At 35.6% G+C, this 25,659-nt stretch overlaps 1 protein-coding gene across 1 annotated transcript in view; it reads right to left on the bottom strand.

The window, feature by feature from the left end:
- Positions 1-25,659, bottom strand: part of LOC150100034 (sterol O-acyltransferase 1-like) — a 296,476-nt gene that overhangs the window by 113,833 nt on the left and 156,984 nt on the right. Inside the window, exons 8-9 of the mRNA XM_090402947.1 lie at positions 18,471-18,546; positions 795-900 (exon numbers count right to left, since the gene is read on the bottom strand). Of these exons, the coding sequence (XP_090259073.1) occupies positions 795-900; positions 18,471-18,546 (182 nt within the window). The remainder of the gene's footprint in view (positions 1-794; positions 901-18,470; positions 18,547-25,659) is intronic.

The raw sequence follows: 25,659 nt of genomic DNA on the forward strand, positions 1-25,659 counted from the left end.
CTTGTTTAACTCAACTGTAACATAAAATGTGAGCAAGTTACTCAAACATGACCTTCCCTTAGTAAACCCATGCTGTTCATTGCAAAATATATTCTCTGTCAACCAAATTCTGAATTCAATCTCTTACGCACTTTTCTAAAATCTTCACCACATCTTGGCAAAGTCAATAGTTAGACACATCAATCTTTGCACCACCCTTGTGCAATTGGATTATCATACATTCCTTCCACTCCTGTGGAATCTTCCCCATGCTGAATTATCAGTCCCTACTGCCAAATTCTTATTCAGTTTATACAACAGTTCCAATACTACCTTCTCCTCCTTTTACACCTGAGCTTCTTCATCCAGTGAAGAGGTAGAATTGGACGCTATGTTGCATACACCGGGCTAATAGCTCGTATCAAAATGGGCACTCATTAGTTGAAAGATCTCATCTGCATTTGCTACTTGCATATACCACCACATTCAGGAGAGTTATTCTTTAATATTCATTCTTTCTTTTACTTGAGACATAATGACAGAATCATTTGGTCTGCTTCTTATAATTTTCCTAACTGACATCATTCCTATCCACAAGGTATTCTTCCCACATAATCTCTTTCTTAAGAATCTCTTGCTTAATAAGATTGCACATCCCTTTCATTCCTACTCTGTTTCTTTGAACTCTAAGGATACATTCCAGTATTGCATCATTTGAGCATTTTTTAAATGAATTCCAAGTCAATATCCTTCCACATCTAGCAACTCTCATCGATTATTAATAAAAAACAGATTTCTTTTAATCTAGTACTTACCGAGGATAACTATCACGATACACAAGAGTAGGAGCAAATAAAAAATATAGAAACTTTCCAAAATCAGGACATGATGTATCTTTTTCCTTTGCATCTGGATCTACTTCTATTATTGAAAATATAAAAGAAACACAATGTCAAAAAAAAAAAGTATAGTTTAATTAATGAATTTCTAATTCTAAATGTTTTTTTAGCTGATAGGGTCAGTTATTTATTTTTATACATTTAATTATTTATAATAAAGATAATATTTTTCAACTCTTCACTGATTTATTAATGACTTCATTTCCAGACAATTTCATTATTTACTTCATTACTATCAGTGAATCTATTGTTTGGGCATAGTTCTGATTATCTTCAGATAAAAGATAGTTTGGGTAAGAAAAAAAAGAAATGGTGTGAAATATACAAAAAAATACACACTCTGAAATTTTAAACTAGTACAAGTTGTTTTCCTTAGAGATAGTTATTACTTGCCCTTTATTAAACTGTGAAAGACAAGAACTTAATGTTAAAGGAATTGTAAGAAATGAATAATATAAGCACATAAACACAAGAAAGATATTTAATTAACCAAATATTTTGGTCTGGAAATATCAGACTATCTTCAGTGGCACTACAAGAACAGTTTTAAAAAAAATACAAGGTGGAATACTAACAATAGATCATTTAAAAATAGAACAAGCCGTGTGATGTTATATCACTAAGTATTAAAGGGAATATTTTTAAGCAGAGACATGATTTAAATAAATATATTAATTAATAATATTAAATAACATAAAATTAATATGAATTAATGAGTTATCCTGATTAGACTTTCCCAGATTTTTGATATAGATATACAGTCATTCCGATTCAAGTTAGGACAATGGAGTAAGGCCTCTATGCTTTCTTTGAATAAACATTCAAATTTATAACAGAATCTATGTAAGAGGCGAGTTTTTGACCAAAGGATGCTGTGGTTAGTTTCAATCCCTTGCTGAGCCAATCCAGATTTTTCAGGTTTGTTGTGATGAATGGAGGATTGATGTTCTTGGATTCTTTTTTCAAGAGAACGTCTACTTTGTCCAAAATAGGAGAGATCACAGTTGCAGGGAATTTGATAAACTCCAGGAAGAGACATAGTTGAGCATTTGACTTTAGGAGAAGGAAAATGGGAAGATAATTTGTTAATAGGTGAATACGTTAACTCATATTTCTTCAGAATTCTTGTGATAGGTTCTGAAATCCTGGAGATGTAGGGAATTGGAACTCGACGTATTGAATCTTTGTTGTTTTGTGGTGGATCATAAGAATCGAGAAGATGTTGTGTACTCTTTTCGGAAAAGCCATTGAGTTTCATGTGTTGTTGGATAGTAGAAAGTTCTTTCTGTAGAAAATTAGAAGTAGAACAATTAGTTTTGGTTAGACATTTTATTAGACATTTTATGATTAGACATTTTATGATTCCTGTTTTTTGACAAGGATGATGGGCTGATTCTTTAAGAATATAATGACCTGTGAACGTTGGTTTCCTGTAATCTGTAGTTGTAAGAGTATTTGAAGGTGACCGGATGAGGAGAACATCTAAAAAAGATAACTGGTTGTTTTCTTCCATTTCCATAGTAGACTTTATATAATGATGTAAGGAATTGATACTGTTTAAAAAAGAAGGTAAGGAGTCTTTGTTGTGTGGCCATACAGTAAAGATGTCATCTATATATCTTACCCAAAAGGATGGTTGAGGGAAAATAGATGAGAAGGGGACATTTTCTAGATGTTCTAAATAAAACATTTAGATTTTCAAATTAATAATAAAATTGTATCCCTGATTACGTTACTTAAAGTTTCCAATATTTCATTTTGACTGTCTTTACTCAAATAGTGTACTCTATTGTTTCATTGTAGGGCCCTTTCAACATGATTTTTCATAACGGGATCAAACTTCGCAAACAGTTCGACTAATTTTAAAAAATTGCCGTTATTCCTTTCATATAATTTATCAGATGATCCGTGAAAAGCTAAATTTTGGCTACCAAGGAATTTTATCATTTCAATCAAGCATTCTAAAACACTCGTCCAATGTTTCTTTTCCATTTCATAAATGCTTTGAGTCTGGCAATCAATAGTAGTTTTATTTTTTTAATTTTTATCAAGTTCCTTCTATTTTAAGAAATTTTTCATGTGACTTAAATTAGTCTCCTGTCTATGCAAAGTTGTACTTACATTTCTCCAATCATTATAACCTTCTACAAGACTACTTGATTCAGTAGGTGCAAAATGTTTGCGACAAAAGCAAAAAACAGAATTTAAAGTTTCGGAATAAATGAGCCATGTTCTTGGCACGAGCTCCCCGTTTTCCATTTTTCTATTATAATATATATCACCAAATTTACGACCATATGTATCTCTGGGATATATTATATTTTTCTTTTGAACAGGCCCCATTTCAATTAAAACAACTCTTAATTTTCCATCAATATTTCCCCATTCACCTGGATCTTCTAAATTTACAGAGACTAACAATGTGTTAGTTTCATGGTCAACTACAACTAAATCTTCTCCTAACTGTTTTTCACTTAAATCATGCATCTTGTTCAATAGTTGCAATAGTATTTTCATGCAAACTGGATGATGTGCACGGTTCTTCAACTCTGATTTCTGATGTATCGAGTTGGTTAAAATCTACATCAGAATATTTTAATATTTTAACAAATTTATTAAGAGCCCCAGTTTGTTTCTTAATATCTGCTTCTTTTACAGCATGATGCTTATGATTTTGTGCACCAGATAACTTTTTTTTAAATTTTTGATTCCATTTCTATTTTATACCCACAAGAAATTATTACACAGCACGACACAGAGATGAAATAATAGCCGCACTGCGCTACTGTCGGTAGCCTACTGAGATGTGTACCATATGACTGGTTAACTAGCAACAAATGTTTTGTATCAAAATTTGAAAAGACTGCAGTAGACACAACACCTGCAGGCAAGCATTTAGCCTGCAGGTGTTGTATCTCGCTGAAAAATTGTAAACAGCTCGCTGATCAAAGAGGCAGCAATATATAATTTTTTAAAATTTTTATTCAGTGTATCCGGCCTTATTTATTTTAATATGATCATTCTAATAATTTTTTGTTTTTATGATAAAAATTTTGTTTCTTAAAAATAAACTTATGAACCGTGCCCCAGCAGTGGTGCCCCCTTCGTAACCACACCCGCATGCCCGCTTCCACCAGCCCTGGGTGGCATATATGGTGGCACTCCTGCATATGGCTCAGTTCTATAAATAAGATTAAAGTTCTTTGTTTTAGCTTCACCTTGTAATTATGCTGATGCACTGATGATGGTATTAGGGTAGCCACCTTTTGGTAAGTCTAAAGAGGGACACACTTATCGAATATGAAAGTCTTCCCCTCCCCCTAAATGCATAAAATGAAAAAACCAAAGTTGAATATTTAATTCTAACCTTATAAAAAATTAAAACATTGAATACATTGGTATGGGTATTAGTGATTTAATAATATTTGTATTTTAAAGTTTAATTTGTATGATTTTATCTTAAAAATGAACAAAATATAATATAACTTGAAACACTTTTAATGGGGAGAAAATACTGAGGAGCATAAGTCTACCTGTTCTTGAAATTCAAGATTTGAAACTGTACTTCTTATTTGATTTGGCTGCTTCTAAAAGCTGTCTGTTTTGTTTCACTCTTACAAAATAGTCCTTGCAAGTATCTGTAGCATTTTTTGAAATGATTACTTCACTTTTTATGAAGTCAGCTGAGCACTTGTTTCTTGAGTCTGTCCATTTTAGGTTCATAAGAGAGAACATCCTTTCTACAAAGGCATCTACCAGGAATGCTTAAAACAAACTGTATGAGCTTAAAAAGATTGGGAATGTTTTCTTTACCAATATTCTGAATAATATCCTTCCATTTCATACCTAAGGTCTCGTCTGCTGTGTGGTATTTATTTTGTCACAACTCAAGCAGAATTCCTTGTATAACTCATTCAGGCTAATGTCGGATTCTAAATTAAGTGCCTTCACAGTCTCTTTGAGATGCTTGAAAGACAATTCACTTTGGAGGTTTAAGTTCTTCAGCAGACTAAAAAGATTGTTTTCTGTAAAGTCAAATGATTTCTCCAAATGGCTTAAAGATTTCTCATAGAACTTAAGAAAGTCTGACTTACACTGATTGCTTTCTTAAGGAATCATGGCTTCTAATACCTCTTCAGTGGCATTTTCAAAGAACCTATCCTCTCGCCTTTTAAGAAGTTTGTTTAATAAAACACTGATTACTTCGAATGCCTCTGATGCACTCAAATCTTCTTTTTCTAGGAGTTTAATACATTCTTCAAAAATGGTTGAAACATTTGAAAAAAACTAAAAAGTAGAGTTTGGCTTGCTGGATGGCCTTCTTGTCATCAAATATTTTCCTCAGAAAAACAGGACATTCTTCAATGCTTTTAAAGTAGCTCTCAATAGCATCCCAGTTAAGCAAAAGTCTATCAGCTGCAGGTTTCAAGGAAAGCCATCTAGTACAAACATGCCTCAGAACCTCTTGCCATTCTAAATCAACAAACTCAAAATAACTCTGCAACCCTTTTGGCAGAACAAGAAAAGTGGTTGTAAACTTTGAGAACAACTGTTTCTATATCTATATTTAGTGCATCACATGCTTGCTTAAACGTGTTATGTATAATGTGGGCTGAACAATTGGCTTTTATTATTTTGTTATTTGCCTTAGATAATAATTGATACACTGAATGTTTTTTCCCAAAATTAACACTGGGTGAGTTATATGAGGAATACGAGAAAGCATTGTCTGCGCTGTAGCTTGTGACATTGTCTAGGCTCAGGGAATGCTCTTGAAGTCTACTTTTGATATTTAAAAAAACGCAATCTGAAGTCTCTTCTGGATTCTCATAAAAATCAAGAACCTAATATTCAATGCCCTTTTCAGCTATGAAATATCTTACACACAGAGGCCACAGCTTTCTGTTTCTTCCGTTACTTGCATCAGTAGCTACAGAAAAGTAACCTACTTTTTTTAGATGTTTGGTAACTTCGGAGACTGATTCACAGGCCATTACATTGCAGACAAGCATTTCAGCCTTTGTCCTACAACACTGAACCTTTAAAGCAATTTCAGAGTCATTGAATATAACAGGACACATTTTATTGGCACAATCCATACTTGAATATGATAAATTATGCTTCACTGTGTGATAAACCAAACCTAATTCTGTGGCTTTTACTGATTTTCTTTCTGTTTTGGATGATACAAAAAACTTTCTAATTTCATTCCCTGTTTGCTACCTACTGTTTTCTTTCTTTGTGTGGATATCACTGTTTGAATTTTTTAACGTCATTTTCTCCACCATGTGCAATACTGAATTCAGGGAAGCAAATATTACAGAATGCTTTAAGAGTTTGTTCCAAATGGCTTCAACCGTGGATATTTCTCTTCCCAAACACTTCTGTACACACATAAGAGCTTCATTTTTTTGCTTTTCTTCTCTTTTTCATTGCCACTTGAGGAACTAGACATCATGAAACTAATGTTGTGCAATATTCCAGTTCATTCTCGACGACTAATGTTGTGCGGAAAGCAATTCTGAAAAAAAAATGAAAAACAATAGTAGTAGTATCTCATAAAACTTAAGAACAAGTTACCTCTCAATCATCAATCATAATAAGACTTAGCTCTTACTCTGAAAAAAATGCCACAACTTCTCCTTTAAATGACGAAAACTCAAGTCAAACTCGATGTAAAAAACAACTAACTCGTAGTGTTCATTCATTGACGTTGAGCAAAGTCATTATGAGTCATATGGCATATGTATCTAGATTCTAGATACATAATGTATAACATCACTGGAAGGTGATTTCACTGCTGCCAACATAACATACAATAATTATGGTGATAAATCACATAAATACATTACATAGGCCATGAATGCGCTTATTTCATATTACAAGTAAAGATTCTAAGTTAATCGAATCACAACGAGCATTACAATCTACAGGAATCTACGTCAACTGAGCAGGATTTGACCAACAAGACCCTCCCCCAAACACAGATATTTTTGCATGCTATACATTATGGATACAAATTTACAAATGTCACTAACACTCACTAAGAATTTCTTTTGCATATTTTGCAAGTCTTTGGGATATATGGCATCTCGCCATATAAGTTGTCCCACTTAGGATTCGGGATGCTGAAAATTTTCTTAAAATTTGGGACAGGTGGCAACCCTAGATGGCACACATTGGTCCCTGGCTGAAATATCTGCAATAATAATAATAATAATATATATCTATATTATTCTTTATTCTTGTGAATGCATGTGTCTAATAATCATAAGCAATATTTAAGTTGTAAGCAGAGTTGGTATTATGTAAAATAAGGTGTAAAACAAGAGTTTGTTCCAAATGGCTTCAACCATGGATATTTCTCTTCCCAAATATGCTATCCCCACTATAATTCATAAGCTATATTGATCACATTATGAAGGAAAGCAGTATTAAACCAGATATTAAAATTGTAGATCTTAATCTTGGCTCTATACTTTATGCTATGTAAGCAATAAGACTAATTTACGCAGATGTTACACTTTTAAACAAATCCAGAGTCGACAGGATTCATTGACTTAAGTGAATAATTGCTGTAAGAAATTTGGCATGAAAACTAGTAATGAAAAGAAAAAGAATATGAAAATAGGCAGGAATACTGAAAACATCAGCTGCAATAGAACAAATAAAACATTTTAATAATTTAGGCACAGTTTTTAGTAGAGATGGCAAATTAAACATAGAAATAAACAACAAAATAAAACTAGTATTGTGGGGAAATCAACAAAATATATTTATAAAGAATTATTATTATTATTATTTAGGCCTCCAAGGAGTCAAAAACCTCATCACAGGAGGTCCTTCCTAGGAAACACAAGTCTATCAAGACTCATCGTGGGAGGTCCGGTCCCTCCTAGGAAACACAAAGTCTATCATACCACTCCTTAAACTCATTGACTGTTCTTGCTCTCACCACTCTATCAGGCAATGCATTCCATGGTTCAACCACCCTCCATGCAAAGAAACCATTCCTCACCCTCGTAACTTCCAGGGATGGCCCCTTGTCATCACTCCTTCCCACTGTTCAACCAAGCGAAAGAACTCCTGTGTCAACCCTGTAACCACCTCTCAACAGTTTAAAAGTCTCAATCATATCACCTCTCCTATCCACCAAACTCTGCAGTCCACATTCCCTCAACTGATCCTCATAACTAACATTGTATAGTCCTGAAACTGTCTTTGTTATCTGCATCTGTCAAAATAATAAAGTAGCTGTATACAAGACAGCATTCAAACAAACTAATCATTTAGTTTGAACACTGTCTTTTGAATGAATTAAATTAAATTAAAAAATTAAGTTAAAACTAAGTAGTTTTAATTTATGGATTTGGGAGCTGTGTTAGAAGTAAAAAGCTGGTCATCACACACAGACTACAGATATGAGTTATAAGAAAATGAACAACCTGCAGAATCATCTTAAAAATGAAGATATATGAAGGAATTTTTCATTGTTGGTATTCAGGAATGTATGAGAACAGTTAATCTCCAGTGCCATGGGCACTTAAATAAATGGGAAAGGTTAGGCAAAGCAGGTGTTTGATGCTAGGATGGCAAGAAAAGGACCTAAAGGAAGACCAAGATCTAGGTGACTGAGGAAGTCTGAAGTGCTTTGGAAGACCAAAATATGAGATCTGACAATATTGGAGTTATGACAAATAACAGATTAATTTGGAAGAGAACTGTTGATAGGAAGTTAGTAATAATGCAATCTTTCATAAAGAACTAGCATAGCATCCTTAGGCACTTCTTGAGGGTACATATCAAGTCTTTAATGATGAGCATATTTCAGTATTGAAGCACAAAAAAAAAAAAAAAAACTGTTAGTAATCTGCAATGTAAAAAAGGAGTTGGAGTATTATACAATATTCAATTAGAAATGCACATATGTGAAGATTAAAATACACTATGTAATTTGAACTGCAGCCAAAGAGAATAGAAGTTCAACTGCAGAATAGGGAAAATAGCACATTTGAGGCTATCTGGTGTGAGACTGAGGCCAGCAGAACAAAATATACAGTTGGGTGCTGCTATAGACCAGGCAATGGAATAGATGATGGAGATAGTATGCATAGGCAAATAGACTCAATGAGTGGAGGACAGGTAGTTATTATGGGGGATTTCAACTATGGTAACATTGATTGGAAGGAGGAGAGGACACACTGGAGGAAGGAAATGGATTTTTTGCAGTTACTAAGGGATAACTACCTAAGACAGCATATCATGGAATATACTAGGGGTTTGAGAGTACTCAATCTAGTAATTGCATCTGAGAATTTGACTATAACGAATATGACCACATTACCACCAACTGGTGAGAGTAATCATGAGGTCTTGACCTGGGAGGTGGCTAAATGTGTGGAATTTTCAATTAAGAGAGGGTACATGGGGAATTACCATTCTGGTAAGTATGACAAGCGTAGGAGATTGCTTGGATCAGTGCTATGGCATGTAAAACTGAAAGGAGTGGATGTTGATAGTGCATGGGAAGTGGTGAAGGAGTGTCTGAGGGAGGTAATGGCTGACTGCATACCTAGAGTCCAGAGAGTACATCAAGTGGGAGTTAAATGGATGAATAACACCATTAAGCTTGACTGGTGATTAGTTTATGGAATTAACAACGCATATAAAGTATATTAATTAAAGGTAACTTTAATGAATAACTTCTATATTTCGGCAACGTCACATTGCCATCTTTAGGAACATAAAGATATGGTATGTGCACGCAGGCACTAACACAAAGCAAATGAGGAAGAAAGCAAGAAACTAATATTGTTCCTAAGGTCCTAATGGTGCCCTCTGGTGGGCTAATTTGGTAGTCTTGGCAGTTGGGTTGAAGTTCTCATAATGTAAGTCTCCCAAATTTGGGGTAGTTTCATGTACCCAAAGTTGTTGAGGTTAGGAATGTTTTTTAGAGCTGCTGAAGATTCTTTGAATAATCTTTCGTATTTAAACTTGCTGAGATGAATTATTTTTGTTTTCTTCCAACGAATTTTATGGTGGGTATCTAAGGCATGGTCTGCCAGCCCAGAGCAGCTGTACTGGTGGAACCGGATGTAGTCTTTGTGTTCTGAAATCCTGATATTTGTTGTTCTGCCTGTTTGGCCAAAGTAGGACAATTTGCAGCTGCAAGGGACCTGGTATACACCAGGTAGGCCTAGGGGAAGTGGTTGGTCTTTGGTAGAGCAGATAAGGGATGCCAACTTTTTTATATGGTCTGTAATAGGAAGTAAGGTCATATTTTTTGAGGATATTGGTTATTTTCTCAGAGGTGCCCTGAATGTAGGGGATGGTGATAGACTTGGTGTAATCTTTATTCTGGAGGGGGGAGGGGGTTGTGGTTTACTGGTTTTAGTATTTTTTGGATTTTTTTGGTTGCAAATTGTCCTACTTTGGCCAAACAGGCAGAACAACAAATATCAGGATTTCAGAACACAAAGACTACATCCGGTTCCACCAGTACAGCCGCTCTGGGCTGGCAGACGATGCCTTAGATACCCACTATAAAATTCGTTGGAAGAAAACAAAAATAATTCATCGCAGCAAGTTTAAATACGAAAGATTATTCAAAGAATCTTCAGCAGCTCTAAAAAACGTTCCTAACCTCAACAAATTTGGGTGCATGAAACTACCCCAAATTTGGGAGACTTACATTATGAGAACTTCAGCTCAACTGCCAAGACTACCAAATTAGCCCTTCAGAGAGCACTATTAGGACCTTAGGAACAATATTAGTTTCTTGCTTTCTTCCTCATTTGCTTTGTGTTAGTGCCTGCGTGCACATACCATATCTTTATGTTCCTGAAGATGGCAATGTGATGTTGCCGAAATATAGAAGTTATTCATTAAAGTTACCTTTAATTAATATACTTTATATGCGTTGTTAATTCCGTAAACTAATCACCAGTTATGTCTGACCAATGTATAAGCCTTGCCACTAGAACCATTAAGCTTGATCTGCAAAAAAAAAAAAGAAACAACTGTAGAGGAAATTTAAGGAGAAAGGTGACCTGCAGGTGCACAACACTACAAAGCACAGGGTAACTAGTGTGATAAGAAAAGCAAAAGCAGTTTATGAAAGGAAATTAGCAATGCAAGCTAAAGAGAATCCCAAGCAGTTCTTTCGATATGCTGCAAGTGAAAGAAAAAAATGTTATATGGCAGAATGATTTTAAGGAATGCCGATGGTAGGGAGGTAACTGAATCAGTCAAAATAGTAGAATTACTAAGCAAACACTTTGCAAGAGTATCATTTGCAAAGTGTTTGCTTAGTAATTCTACTAAGAGTATCATCTGCAAACAGAATTACTATTTGCTTAGTAATTCTACTACAAGAGTATCATCTGCAATATCACTGCCTGCAATATCAGGCAGTGATATTGCAGGAATGAGGAAACAAATGGCTTATATGGAGATTGAGGTGAATGAAATGGAACTGAATAGTATATTACAGAACCTTGATGTGAATACATCTGTGGGATTGGACGGTATACCAGCTCGAGTCTTACATGAAGTGGCAAAGGAATTGTCAGTGCCCTTGACTGTATTGTTTAGTTTAAGGCTCAGCTCTGGGTTAGTCCCAAGGGTGGTGGGAGGGATGGAAAGAGGGGAAAATAGCTCCACTGCATAAAGGAGGCTCCAAGACTGCTGTTGCAAATTATTGATCGATCAGCATGTCAAGAGTCATTGTCAAGGTGTTGGAGAAATTAGTCAAGAGCAAAATACAGGAATGGATAGATGGAAATGGGATATGTATGGGGGAAGAATGACTTTGTGAAGGGGTAGATCATGACTCACTAACTTGCTCACATTTTATAATACAGTGACAGCTGAATTGGATAAGGGTAATGGGTTTACAGTGATACTGTTGAACTTTGCTAAATTCTTTGACAGGATACCACATGGAATTCTAATCAGTAAACTGCAGCACATGGGGATGGATATAGGGTTGGTGAGATGGATAGGAGGGTGGTTGATGGAAAGATATCAGAGAATAGTTTATTCAGGAGCAGAGTCCAAAAGAAGACCTGTGACTAGTGGTGTGCCACAGGGTTCTGTTCTTGTGCACAGTCAACATTTGAGTGTTTATTAGTAGAGAGAAATCTATCTAGCTGTATGGGTTAGCATGCAGTGGGAAAGATTATGAGAACCATGCAGCTGTAATAGTACTTCACAAGGTTGGAATGCAGCCACCTGTTATTTTCAACATGCTAAAAACGCTTGGGATCAGTAGGATGTTTTCATATTGAACTATTAATGGTTATAATGATACAGAAGGTGTACCTGACCACCAAAGAATGGGTCGACCATGCTGTATTAGGATGCAATAGCTTGCAAGGGCTGTGAAGCATGCCCCAACCATAATCCTGTGAGAGCATAGAAAGTGATGTCGTGAGAGACGAGTTCACAGAGAATGATGTCACGTGTACTAACCAATGATTTTGGGGTGAGAGCTTATTATTGTTCTACTAGACACTTCCTAACACCACAACTAATGTGGCAGAGGGTGATAAAACCAAAGGCATTTTTCTGGTGGTATGCAAATAACAGACACAGAGATATCCTCTGTGTCTTAGAGAGAATCTCTCTCGCACACACACACACACACAGAAACACAGAAAGTGATATCGCGAGAGATGAATTCACAGAGAATGATGTCACTTGTACTAACCGATGATTTTGGGGTGAGAGCTTATTATTGTTCTACTAGACGCTTCCTACCACCACAACTAATGTGGCGTGTGCGCGTGCGTGCGCGCACACACACACACACATGCCATAGCATCCAGGATTCAGAGAGGTCATCACCTTTCATTAGTGATAGTTTTGTGGGATGGTGACATGTCAGGGGTATCCAAGTTGCATTTCTGCAAGCAAAGAGATCAAACCTCACTAAAGTGTATCAAGACACTGTGCAGGAACTTGTGGTATGGCACTGATCAATATCTTGTTTCATGGTAGGCAGTGGATCTTCCAACAGAACTCAGCACCTGCACAAAGGCAAGGACCACACAACAGTGGTTGGAGGTTAATATGCAAGACCACATATCACCTTCTAATTAGTGATCTGGAAGTCCCAATAAATCTGTTGGGCTTCAAATTGTGGTCGGAGCATGAGAGAGTAGCCTATAAGAAATGACACTCCAGCATCACCAGCTTGAAGGTGGATTTAGAGCAAGTAGTGGCAGCACTTCTGTTGGATGTTGTGAATATCACCATCGATATGTGGCCTCATAGATTTCGGGCATGTGTGAAGGTAAAAGGGCGATATTTTGAACAGCGAGTTGAACATCTGCTACTATACGTACAATATATATGTGGTTTATATATGCTGAAAGCTGTAAATAATTTACTCATAGATTAAAGGTTTATGTGCTGTTCAACCTGTAACATTATTTATTATTATTATTCAGGCCTCCATGGAGTCAAAAGACTCATCGTGGGAGGCCCTTCCTAGGAAATACAAAGTCTATCACTTATGACTAGACTAGGTATATAAAGACTAGTCTTATGAGGGGCATCCTCTATGGATGCTGTTGGCTAACCTTAGAATCGTGGAAAATTTAACACAACCATATTTATTAAGATTAGGCTGGGTTTTTTAAAATTTGGTACTGATTCTAAAACAAGTCTTTCGAGTTTGTATTTACTATGATGGAGCATGACAGTTTTCTTCCATCTGATTCTATGCAAGGTATCCACAAGGCATGGTCTGGAAGAGCCGAATGACCATAGTTGTGGCAGCAGATGTATTTCTTGCATTCATCTAGACAGATATTAGCAGATCTCCCAGCATGACCATAATATCATAAGTTTCAAGAATAAGGAACCTTGTGAACATCTGGAACAGAGAGAGGAGAAGAGGTCGATTATTAGGAGAGCAGAGAAGGGATACAGCTTCAAATGAAGTTGAAAGCAGTAGTGCAGAGATTATATTTCTTGTGGCTAATTTTTCTGAAGTGCCCCAGATACAGATAACAGTAATGGCATTACCGTAGTCTTTATGTTGAGAGGAATGTGAGGAGGTGGAAAAGACATAATCTAATCTGTAGACTTTTTTGGCATTGTGACTATTGGAAAATTTGGTGAATAAAGGAAAGTTCTGCTGTGAGGGAATCTTGGGTAGAACTCTTCAATACTACTTGCTGATTTATAACTTAAGTACAGGCTACACACACACACATGCATCTATGATGCTTTCTTTTTCCACATTCCATGCTTATCCCTTCATTCATCCATTTTACTTCTAACTTATTTAGGCCTTTTTATCTTTAGAATACTCTTAGACATTTCTGCTATTAAATAGTTTTTGATTAATGCCTAAGTAGCATCCATCTCCTTTCCATGCTATAGCTCCCATATTATCTTCTGAGCTTTTTATAATCACCAGCAATGTATCTTGTGCATTCTAGCAACTGTGCTCCCTTTCATGTTGGCAACAGTCTCCCTGCTCTTGAGCCATCAATCAAGCTCACTTCTGTTCCCACACCACTCCTACTTTTGTTTTTCAGTCACTTCCATATTCACAATCATATTCTCTTGCTCATCCTTCTGGACGATACCATTCTCCACCTTACATCGCTTTCAGCCTTTTGTCTAATATTCTTTTACTTTTTGTTCTTGGCTTTCATTTATATCACTGCAAGTCTATTAAAATATCACACTTTCTACAGATCTTTACCCAGTCACTTCTCTTGTTCAATCTCTGAATATATAAATCTTTGACATTGGCCACACAATATAGAATTACAATCCCAACAATGAACCATTTTAGAAAAATCCAATCACTCATCACATTTAATGTTCATACCACATGTCTGGTTGTTCTAGTTCTAACCACTATTTTGTCTTCATTAACTGTAACTGTATTACACAAAATTTGCTACAAAACCTATTAACAATTTTGATAATTACTATGCATTCAGTCTCACTAATAAATAAAGTTCTGTGAAATACATACAATTTTTTGAAAACATTACAAAAAATATACCATATTTTTGCTCTGGTGATTCTACCAGCTATCTTGTACTGACAATACACAGCACCATGACAACTTATGGATGTGAGAGTTAAGTTAGAAATGAGACAGTTGATCAAAGACTAGAAATCACAGATATCAGATTCGAGAAGAATTAGTAGAATATGCGGATGGAAGAATCATATGAAAAATGAAGAAATTAAAATGGAACCTGACATTGCATTCTAGAATGTGTGAGAAGAGCTAAAGGTCACGTTGTCACTTAATCAGAATGGGAGAGAAAAGGTTAGTAAAATGGATATTTGTTCCTGCGATGGTAGAAAAAGACCAAGATCAAGATGGGTGCATGCTTTTAACACTGCCTTAGAAGCCTGTAAAATCTCCAAACGACAGATGAATAAAAATTGGATAAAAATCATTGATAGAAAGCGAGAAACAATGTAAACTTGATTAAATAATACTATCATAATATCCTGCATACCCACCCTCCTTCCAGAATTTGATGATACTATGCATCCATGTGGATAGGCTTATGTGTTCGTCACACATGTTGAATTTGATTTAAACGGTATTGATGCAAACACAGATTGATAAGAAAATAACTATTTATTTATATAACTATAACTTATATATATTTATATAACTATAACTTATATATATTTATATAACTATAACTTATATATATTTATATAACTATAACTTATATATAAAAATAACTATATCTATCTATCTATATACATATATATCATCTAAGTTTAAAAAAAAAAACCTATTATTTTTTCAAAACTTTGGACTACTGTTTTTTTTTTTTTTAAACTTAGATGGCACCTATTAGGACTTTAGTTTTGTGTTGCACACTGCAATTACTTATACTAGCCCCACTGTTACACTGGATTGTGGTTGTCTCACATTTGTAACAAACTTTGTTTGCATGCTCTGAAGATGCTGGATATAATACCAGCGAAATATTAGCTTTTAAATTAATAAATAGTTATTTTCTTATCAATTTGTGTTTGCATCAATACCATTTAAATCAAATTCAACTATGTATCCATGTCTTATATCCGATTTTACATCACACCATCTTCTTGTATAATCTTCAATACTACTTGCAGATTTATAACTTAAGTACAGATTACACACACACATTTTGCTCTGTATAATTATTTGCATCATATAATTATGGTGTTTTGGACAGTAATCATTGCAGCTTGATGTATATGTTTTATTCCAGACCTACAAAACTTAAATACAAATAGCTGTTGTATTTACATGATTTCTCAACTGTTTGTCTTAAAGTAAAAAAATCTAATCCTCACAACTCATATTCAGCTTTATTCCAGCATGCTCTTCCACATGTTTCTTTTCCAGTTTTTCTTATCATCTTCTCAAGTATAAGTATACTCAGTGGTGGATTAAGGATAGTTGTGGCCCCTAGGCAAATTATATTTGGAGCCCACCAAAAAATAATAATAATAAAAAAAAATAAAAAAAATAAAAGTTAGGTGGCAAATAAATGAAATTTTGTACTTTTGAATTTTTTGAACTTCTAGATTTTTCTGCTTGTTAAAGGGTTAAAGGATGATAAATAATAAAACTTTTTATTTATTTATTTATTTTTTAATTTTTTATCAGTTTTTTTACAATTTTACAAAGTTTTTTTTTACTTGCACTACACTCAAATAATGAAAACATGAAAAGTCACACTAAAAAGTTATTTTTGAAACAAACGCCTCACTCTTACACGATTCAATAACAAATGAAATTAAGGAGCAACCAGGTGAAACTTCCTATCTTGGCAATGCAATCAGTTTTTGTGACCTCGAAGTTGTCAACAGCGGCATGCACCGACATTGGTAATGCAGTTTAATTTAAAGAATAGATAGCGCGCGCTGTTCAAAATACAAAATACGAAGCTTGTCAACTAGCGCCAACATTGGTATTGCGGCATTATTTAAAGAGTAGATAGTGCGCATTGTTCAAAATATGTATTAAAACATAATAATTGTTTTGAAAAAATTTTTGCTTAAAATAATCAAGATTTTTATGATGTTTATTGAAAACATTAATCTATTTTAAAACACTATAGGAAAATGTCTTCCCCCCCCCCAAAGCTCGAGGCCCCTGGGCACGTACCTCATTGCCTTAATGGGTAATCCGCCACTGAGTATACTTGAATAAATCTTATTTTTAACAGGCAGAGAAATTCTTTATGTAATTCTCACAGTTCGGTTTTATTCCACCTCCCCACTTTAAAAAAAACATTTTTTTTTAAGTGGGTACTGTAAGACATTTATTCTAATTGTCTGGAATTTGACCTTCTGCAAGGGTCTTCTGAATTACACAGTGGGGTCACTGTAAAACTTTCAAATCTCTATATTTGAGCATTATTGGATGAACAGCATGAACCTTAGTATGCTTTCAACATTTCAGAACTCCTAATGGCTTTTTTCCCAACTCAATTATTGATATGCAGTCCTAATTGCATTCTCCTTGAATATTCTGTATCACTGTTCTGTTATTGCTTGCTGCATTAAGAAACTTTTAAGGTAACTGCTGGACTGGTTAGCTGAGCAGATGTTGTAGTTGCCTCTCAACTAACAGGCTGTGGGTTCAAATTCCACTCTAGGCATGGATGTTTGTAATGTTTTTGGCCAAGAGATGGTTTAAGTACATCACCTGGTGAGATACCACCATGCTTATTGTAGGCCTGAAAAAGTTATGTGCTTGATCTCTGAAGCACTTTCTAGATTTGTAAAGACACACACACACACACATATTTATATATATAGGTAGTTGTTGAGAGGTGGTTACAGAGTTGACACTGGGGAGTTCTTTCGCTTGGTTGAACAGCAGGAAGGAGTGATGACATGAGGTCATCCCTGGAAGTTACGAAAGGAAACTGTGAGCAAGAGGTTGAGCAGTGGTTTCTTTGCACGGAGGGTGATTGAACCATGGAATGCATTGCCTGATGGCGTGGTGAGAGCGAGAACGGTCAATGAGTTCAAGGAGTGGTATGATAGACTTTTGTGTTTCTTAGGGGGGGGGACCTCCCACGATGAGTCTTTTGACTCCATGGAGGCTTGAATAATAATAATAATAATATATAAACACATAAGATTAAAAAAAAATGAAAAATAATTCACTTACAGTACTAATGTACTATAGGTTCACAATTTATCATTGTTGGAAATATATAAATAAATAAATAAACTAAAAAAATTACTCCATACATCCAGAATATCTTTATCCTCAGTTTTTTATGTGAATATTTATAACTTGAATTAAAAATTAAAATGGAAGTTAATACCAGAATTCTAAATAGTGAAAAAAAATAATAAAATAAATAAAATGTATATATATTGACCACTCCTCTGCTTATGTAAGCCCCAATTTTATTCAAAAGTTTAATTCATTTATTTTTCATGCGGGATAATTTGCTATATGGGATATGGGATAAATGAGAATGTAACTATTAACATCAAAAGAATTTCAACATGAATTATTCCAAATTCAATGTGAATTTCAAAGTGAATTCCGACTTTAATTTCTCAGCATTTTGTTTTCTAACTTACCACAATGAGATATACCATTTCTAGTTTGAGGGATATTCTCTCGCACAAAAGCATGGGATTTCATAAGTAAACGAACCTAAAATAAAGTCAAAATCAAAACACCAAACCAAAATTCTAAACTAGAAAATATTTATAACTTTAAAGATGGTTAATAACTATTAATATGATTAACAACTATTAATCATTTGCCTAACATTCATTATACAATTCAGAGTTTGTTGTTTTTCAATTTTGTGGAATAAGGTATAAGGTATAAAATATAAATTACAAAAATAGAAAATAACATACAAAGCAACTGAATTAATATAAGTTAGTGAGACAGTTATTTCCTCCAATATGCCCGAGCGAATAAGGACCTCAATATTTAAATGCATCCCTACTTAGAGTTTGAAAAATAAATAGGGTACGAGTGAAACGGATGTTTAATCTTATTAAGACAGAAAAAATAGGCGTATGAGTGTGAACATGAACAAAATGAAGGATAGAGTGATGTATGGAGACTCGTTAGTACGAGGTGTATTAGTAGAGGATTTGACAAAATTGTACCAACCTGGTGCGACCATAAAGGACGTAACTGCGTCTATTAGAGAGCAAAAGGAAAGGGTGAAAGAAATGATTGTTGTGGCAGGTACGAATGATTTGAAAGGAGATAAAATTGAAATGATAGAGGACCTGAATGAATTGTTTGAGGTAGCAAAAGAAAAGAGTGAGAGAGTTAGAATGATTAGTCTTTTGACACGGTATGACAGTGAAATGTTTAAAAGGAGGGCCATAATTGCAAATGACTTTATGCATGGGTTATCTTTGATGAGTGGTGTGGAATTTGTGGACGTGTGGAGTGAGTTCGATGGGCGAAAGGATCTATATAAGATGGATGGCTTGCATTTGAATGGTTACGGTGTAAGGAGACTTGAGAAAGTGTTGCTGAATGTAGTGGATGTGCAAATTCAGGGAAACTAGATTTATTAAGGGGGGGTAGATATACAGTCCTTAGGGGGGGCAGTTGAATGTATGAATGAATATAATATACCCCGAGCGAATAAGGACTACAAATCAGAATGGGATAGTTAATATAAGGCATCAAGGTAGGGTCGGGGCAAATGGGGGGGGGGGGGTCTTAAATTCATGTACACTAATGCTAGGAGTATTAGGAACAAGAAGGAAGAGTTTTTGGCCATGGTTGGCACTTCCAGACCACAGGTTATTGGTATTAGTGAATCATGGCTGACTGTAGATGATATAGCTAGTGGGATTGAATGTGATGGATATAGTGTGTTCAGGAATGACAGGGAGAATAAAATGGGGGGAGGAGTATTGTTGATGATAGCTGATGAGCTGCAGCCAAGGAGAATAGAAGTTGAATTGCAGGATAGAGAAAAGAGCACATTTGAGGACATCTGGTGTGAGATTGTGGCTAGCAGAACTAAATATAAAATTGGGTGCTGCTATAGACCAGGTGATGGAAAAGGTGGTGGTAACAGTATGCACAAGCAAATAGAAGAAATGAGTGGAAGGAGGGTAATTATTATGGGAGATTTCAACTATGGTCGCATTGATTGAAGTGAGGAGAGGACACAAGCGGTTATTAAGGGATAACTATCTGCGACAGCATGCAATGGAAAATACTAGGGGTCAGAGAGAGTGCTTGACCTAGTAATTACTTCTGAGGATTTGGCTGTAACAAATATGACCACATTGCCACCAATTGGTGAGAGTGATCATAAGGTCTTGACTTGGGAGGTGGCTAAAGGTGGAATTTTCAATTAAGACAGGGTACATGTGGAACTATCAGGCTGGAAAGTATGACAAGCTTAGGAGTTTGATTGGTGTAGTGCCATGGCATGTACAACTGCAAGCACTAGAAGTGGATAGTGCATGGGAGGCAGTTAAGAAGTGTTTGCATGAAGCAGTGGCTGACTGTATACCTAGAGTCCGAATAATAAATCAAGTAGAGTTAAATGGATGAATAACACCATTAAGCTTGAGCTGCAAAAAAATAAGAAACAACTATGGAGGGAATTTAAGGAGATAGGTGACCGGCAGGCACATGAACGGTATAAAGCGCAGGCCAGAAGGGTAACGAGTGTGGTAAGAAAAGCCAAAAAGGATTACGAAAGAACACTGGCCATGCAGGCTAAAGAGAATCCTAAACAGTTTTTTCAATATGGTGCAAGTAAAAGGAAAAACGTATATGGCAGAATGATTTTAAAGAATGCCGATGGTAGGGAGGTAACTAAATCAGTTGATATAGTTGAGTTACTGAGTGAGCACTTCACAAGAATATATCATCCAGGTGGTGACATTGCAGAAATGAATAAACCAGTAGATTATACGGGAATTGTGGTGAATGAAGTGGAGGTGAGTAGTCTATTGCATAACCTCAATGTCAATACATCGGTGGGATTGGATGGTATACCAGCTCGTGTCTTATGAGAAGCAGCTAAAGAATTGTCAGTACCCTTGACCATTTTGTTTAATTTGAGTCTCGGGTCTGGGTTAGTCCCGAGGGGGGTGGAAAGAGGGGAAAATAGTTCCACTGCATAAAGGTGGTTCCAAGACTGCTGTTGTAAATTACCGACCGATTCGCATATCAGGAATCATTGTCATGGTCTTAGAGAAATTAGTCAAGAAAAGAATACCGGATTGGATAGATGAAAATGGGATATTGTATGGGGACAACATGGTTTTGTGAAGGGTAGATCATGCCTCAGTAACTTGCTCACATTTTATAACACAGTGACGGTTGAACTGGATATGGGTAATGGGTTTACAGTGATACTACTGGACCTTGCGAAGGACTTTGACAGGATACCACATGGAACCCTAATCAGTAAACTGGAGCAGATGGGGATGGATATAGGGTTGGTGAGATGGATAGGAGGGTGGTCGAGGAAGAGATACCAGAGAGCGGTTTATTCAGGAATGGAGTCTAAAAGACTGCTTGTGACTATGGTGTGTCGCAGGGCTCTGTTCTTGGACCACTGCTTTTCAATTTGTTCATCAATGATATAGGAAAGGATCAGAGAGGAAGTGTTCACTTGTTTGTTGATGATGCAAAGTTGGGTAGAGCAATTGTGAGTGCACAGGATGTCAAAATTTTACAGGATGATTTGGATAGTTTGGAGGACTGGGCTAGGAAAAATGGATGTCAACTTAATGTGGCAAAGTGTAAGGTTATGCACTTTGGAGTGAAAAGAATAGCAGCAGTATATCACATGGAACTGTACTCCAGGATATTGATGAGGCCAGGGATTTGGGAGTGTTGGTGGATAGGGAATTGAAGTTTAGGGGGCACATTGCAAAAGTGGCTAAATCAACTCATCAAATCACTTACTTGGCTTCTGAAAAATACTTTAACATGCAGAGACAAACAAGTTGTTGTTCCTCTGTATCGAGCCTTGATAAGACCCCATCTGGACTACTGTGCCCAGTTATGGGCACCAGGGTTTCTTCGTGATGGGGAGGAAGTGGAGAGGATCCAGAGACGAGTGACCAAGATGATAGCAGGTCTGTGGAATGAACCTTATGAGAATAGGTTGAAGATTTGTGGGTTGCAGAAATTGGTCGATAGGCGAAGGAGGGGTGATATGATTGAGACATTCAAATTACTGAAGGGCTTCTATAAGATTGATCCAGAAGATATTTTTGAAAATATGTCTGGTTGTGGGAAGACTAGGGGCCATGCATAGAAGCTGGGCAAGAGTGTGGTTGACAAGGGTGTTAGAGCTAGGTTTTTTACTTGAAGGGTGGTGAATGAGTGGAATAAGCTTCCAGAGTCTGTTGTGGGTGCTACGACCGTGAATGAGTTCAAGGCAAGGTATGATAGATACTGTGTGAATGTCGAATAGCTGTTCTTGACATGATGTTAGGGCCTCCCTCGATGAGTCTGTTGACTCCTTGGAGTTGCCCGGAATAATAATAATAATAATAATAATAAAAAGCAACAGATTCATAAGAAAAAAATAATGACTACCCATTTGCTAAAAGCTATCAACCTGGGGTAGAAAACATTGAGTTCACTGCTACCTCTTCAATGAATAAAGAAAAAAAAGAAACTTATCTCTGCATGCCAGTGTATTCTTTAATAACTAGATAATCATGTGAACTATTTTAGCTACTTTTGCAATATGCCATCTGAACTCATGGTCCACCAGTCCCCAAATCCTTGCATCATTAATTTTCTGCATTCCAGCCAGTCTTCTTCTCCCATAGTGTTAATCTGCTGAAATCATCTTGTAAAATCTCTCTCATCATATTTATTAATTGCTCTACCCAGTTTTGCATCATAATATTTGTGTCAAGTTTTTGAGTGTATAAGTATTATGGAATAATTCCATAATGCTATCACACAATCAGTTCCACAATAAGTTTGTTTGAATGGTAGCATTATCATTATTAGATGACAGAAGCAGAAGAAATGGTTGAATTACTGAGCAATCACTTTGCAAATACATATAATTTAAGTTAAGATAATGCACTGACTGATGTGGCAAGGATCAATATGAGAATAGATGTAGATGAACTGGAGCTGCTTAGGATAGTAAGAAATTTCATTGTAAATACAGCCATGGGATTTTATGAAATATTAGTCCTGTGTTAAAGGAAAATGCAGGAGAAATGGCAGTGCCCCTAACCAGATTTTACTGACAGAATTCTATGGAAGAAGACAACAAGATATTCCTGTTACATAAAGGAGACTCCAAGATAGAAGCAGCAAATTATTTCAGGAATGGTGGTTAAGATATTAGAAAATTGAGTTAAGGGTAGAATTTAGGAATAGTGAATAGAAATATGACACTTTATGGGTAGAGAAGCAAGCATGGGTTTGTGAAGGGGAAATCTTGTCTTATTGGCTACTTTCTACAATAAAGTAACAGTTGAGATAAGGAAAATGGCTATACCATGATATTTCTAGTCTTTGCAAAGGCATTTGACAAGCTACCACACAGAACCTTATCATGTAAATTTGAGTAAATGGGGATGGATGTTGAAGCTGGTGAAATGGATGAGCGAGTGGTTAATAGACATCATACAATTGTGGTGGAGTTGATTCAAAGAGAAAGCAGGTAAGCAGTGGTCTTCCACAGGGCTCTGTACTTGGACTGCTATCTAATTTATCCATTAACGATATTTGGAATGATTTAAGGGACTATCCAGTTGTTTGCCAAAAATGGTAAACATGGGAGGGCAATAAATAATAAAGGAATGTAAAAACTCACAAAGAACGAGTTAAATAGACTTATAGTCAATAAGTCCTTCATTTTATGATGACAAAAACTACAAGTATGTAGATGATGGAATCAGATGTAAGACATCAATGCAGCTAGCAATTTGGGGGTAATGGTGGACAGAGAGCAAGCTGAAGTTTAGATGATGTATTAAAAAAAAGTGAGTAAGATAGTTCAGGGGAACACTTGGATGTTAAGAAAAACACCGACAAGCACAGCACCATCCAGCCAGATAGTTACCCACAATAAGAGCCCTTTATTGAAGTCTGAAAGTTTTTTGTTTTTCCCATTGTGATGAACACTATTGATGATTATGGACCATCATTCTTAAATAGTTGCCTAGAATACATGGTGGTGTACATGACCAAGTAATTTTCATCTACACTGCATAAGTGATGTTTATATACATCTGAATAAAGATTTCTAATTCTGTGGCCAGTATGTGTAGTTATTAACATTGAATTGACTGTGATTTTTGCATGCCCATGGTTCCAGCCTATTCAAATCATCCTTATAAGTATTGCATATCAGCTGCATTACTGCTTGCCCCTATCTTTATATCATTGACCTGTATTCACCTGTACAATTTTTCCCAATTTAATGTAAAGATTGAATAACATTGGACCAAGCACTGATCCCTGTGGCACATCACTGGCTACCTTAAATCTTGCTGACTCACATCACCCATATACCACTTTTTGATATGTCAGTCAGCCATTCTCTTATCCATGCTAATATTTTATAATTCAATTCCATATCCTCCAACGTATCCAACAGCATTCTGTGCTGAATCCTATCAAAGTCCAAAAGTATCATGGTGTATCCATTCCTCCCTGTCTTACTCAATTGTCACATTACTATAAAATGTGAGCAATTTAATAACGTGATATTTCCTTAGTAAAACCATGCTGTTTATTGCAAATTACAGATTCTCTGTCAGCCCATTTCTGCATATGACTTTTTTTACTAACTTTTCCAAAATCTTCACTGCCACCACTCCATAGATACTAATAGCTCACTATATGAACACATCAGTCTTTGCACCCTTATGCAATGGGATTATCATACATTCTTTCCACTCCTGTGGAATCTTCTCTGTTCTGAGGCTCAAATTATATTATATGGTCAAAAGAACAGCCAGTTTAGCTAAACACTCTTTTAGCATAATGGCACTTGTTACTGACTTCTTATTCACAACAGCTCTAATACCTCTTCCTCATACATCTGAGTTTATATGGTGACCAGATCTGCACACAAGATTTTTGTGTGACTCATCTCTTCAGAAGAATGTTCCTTATGGAATAAAGAATATGAAATGTTCCTTATGAGGACAGACTGAAGATTTAAAGAAACTGGGTTCAAGAAATTGGATGATAGCTGGAAAAGAGGAGTATGAGAATGGCATATATGTTACATCAAAGTTTTTATAGGATTGATACAGAAGAAATTATTTTAATGCATGACTAATGGAGGGATAGGGGAGTAATCCTCCCAAGAAACTGAACAAGACTGTGGTTAGCAAAGGCACGTGAACTTTTTTGGGGGATTTTTTTTTTTTTTTTTTGCTTGTAGAATGTATAACATAGTATAACAGTTGTGCAAATGTTAGTAATGTTAGTTGGTGCTATCATCAAAGAGTACAAACTCCATGGAAATCTCCATGTAATAATAATAATAATAATACACTTAAGTTCATAGAAACTGCATCACAATTATCAAAAAAACATGTAACCATGTTTTTTTGGTAATTAAATTTGAATTTCTATTTGAAAAGAGATAATAACACAGTTAGTGTCACAAATAATGAAGAAGGTAATATAATATTTTTATTTTTTATTAATATTTGGCTCTTTTTAGTACAAGATGAGACATAACTAGGAAATGACAAGAAACTTATCAAATTTGCAAATATTTCAAAATGGAGTGGACAGTGATATTTTCACTCAAAATATATATACCAG

The sequence above is a fragment of the Typopeltis vanoorti genome, chromosome 13 (assembly GCF_054136105.1).
Source record: "Typopeltis vanoorti isolate ZY-2024b chromosome 13, IOZ_Tvanoo_1.0, whole genome shotgun sequence".
Taxonomy (NCBI): Eukaryota; Metazoa; Arthropoda; class Arachnida; order Uropygi; family Thelyphonidae; genus Typopeltis; species Typopeltis vanoorti.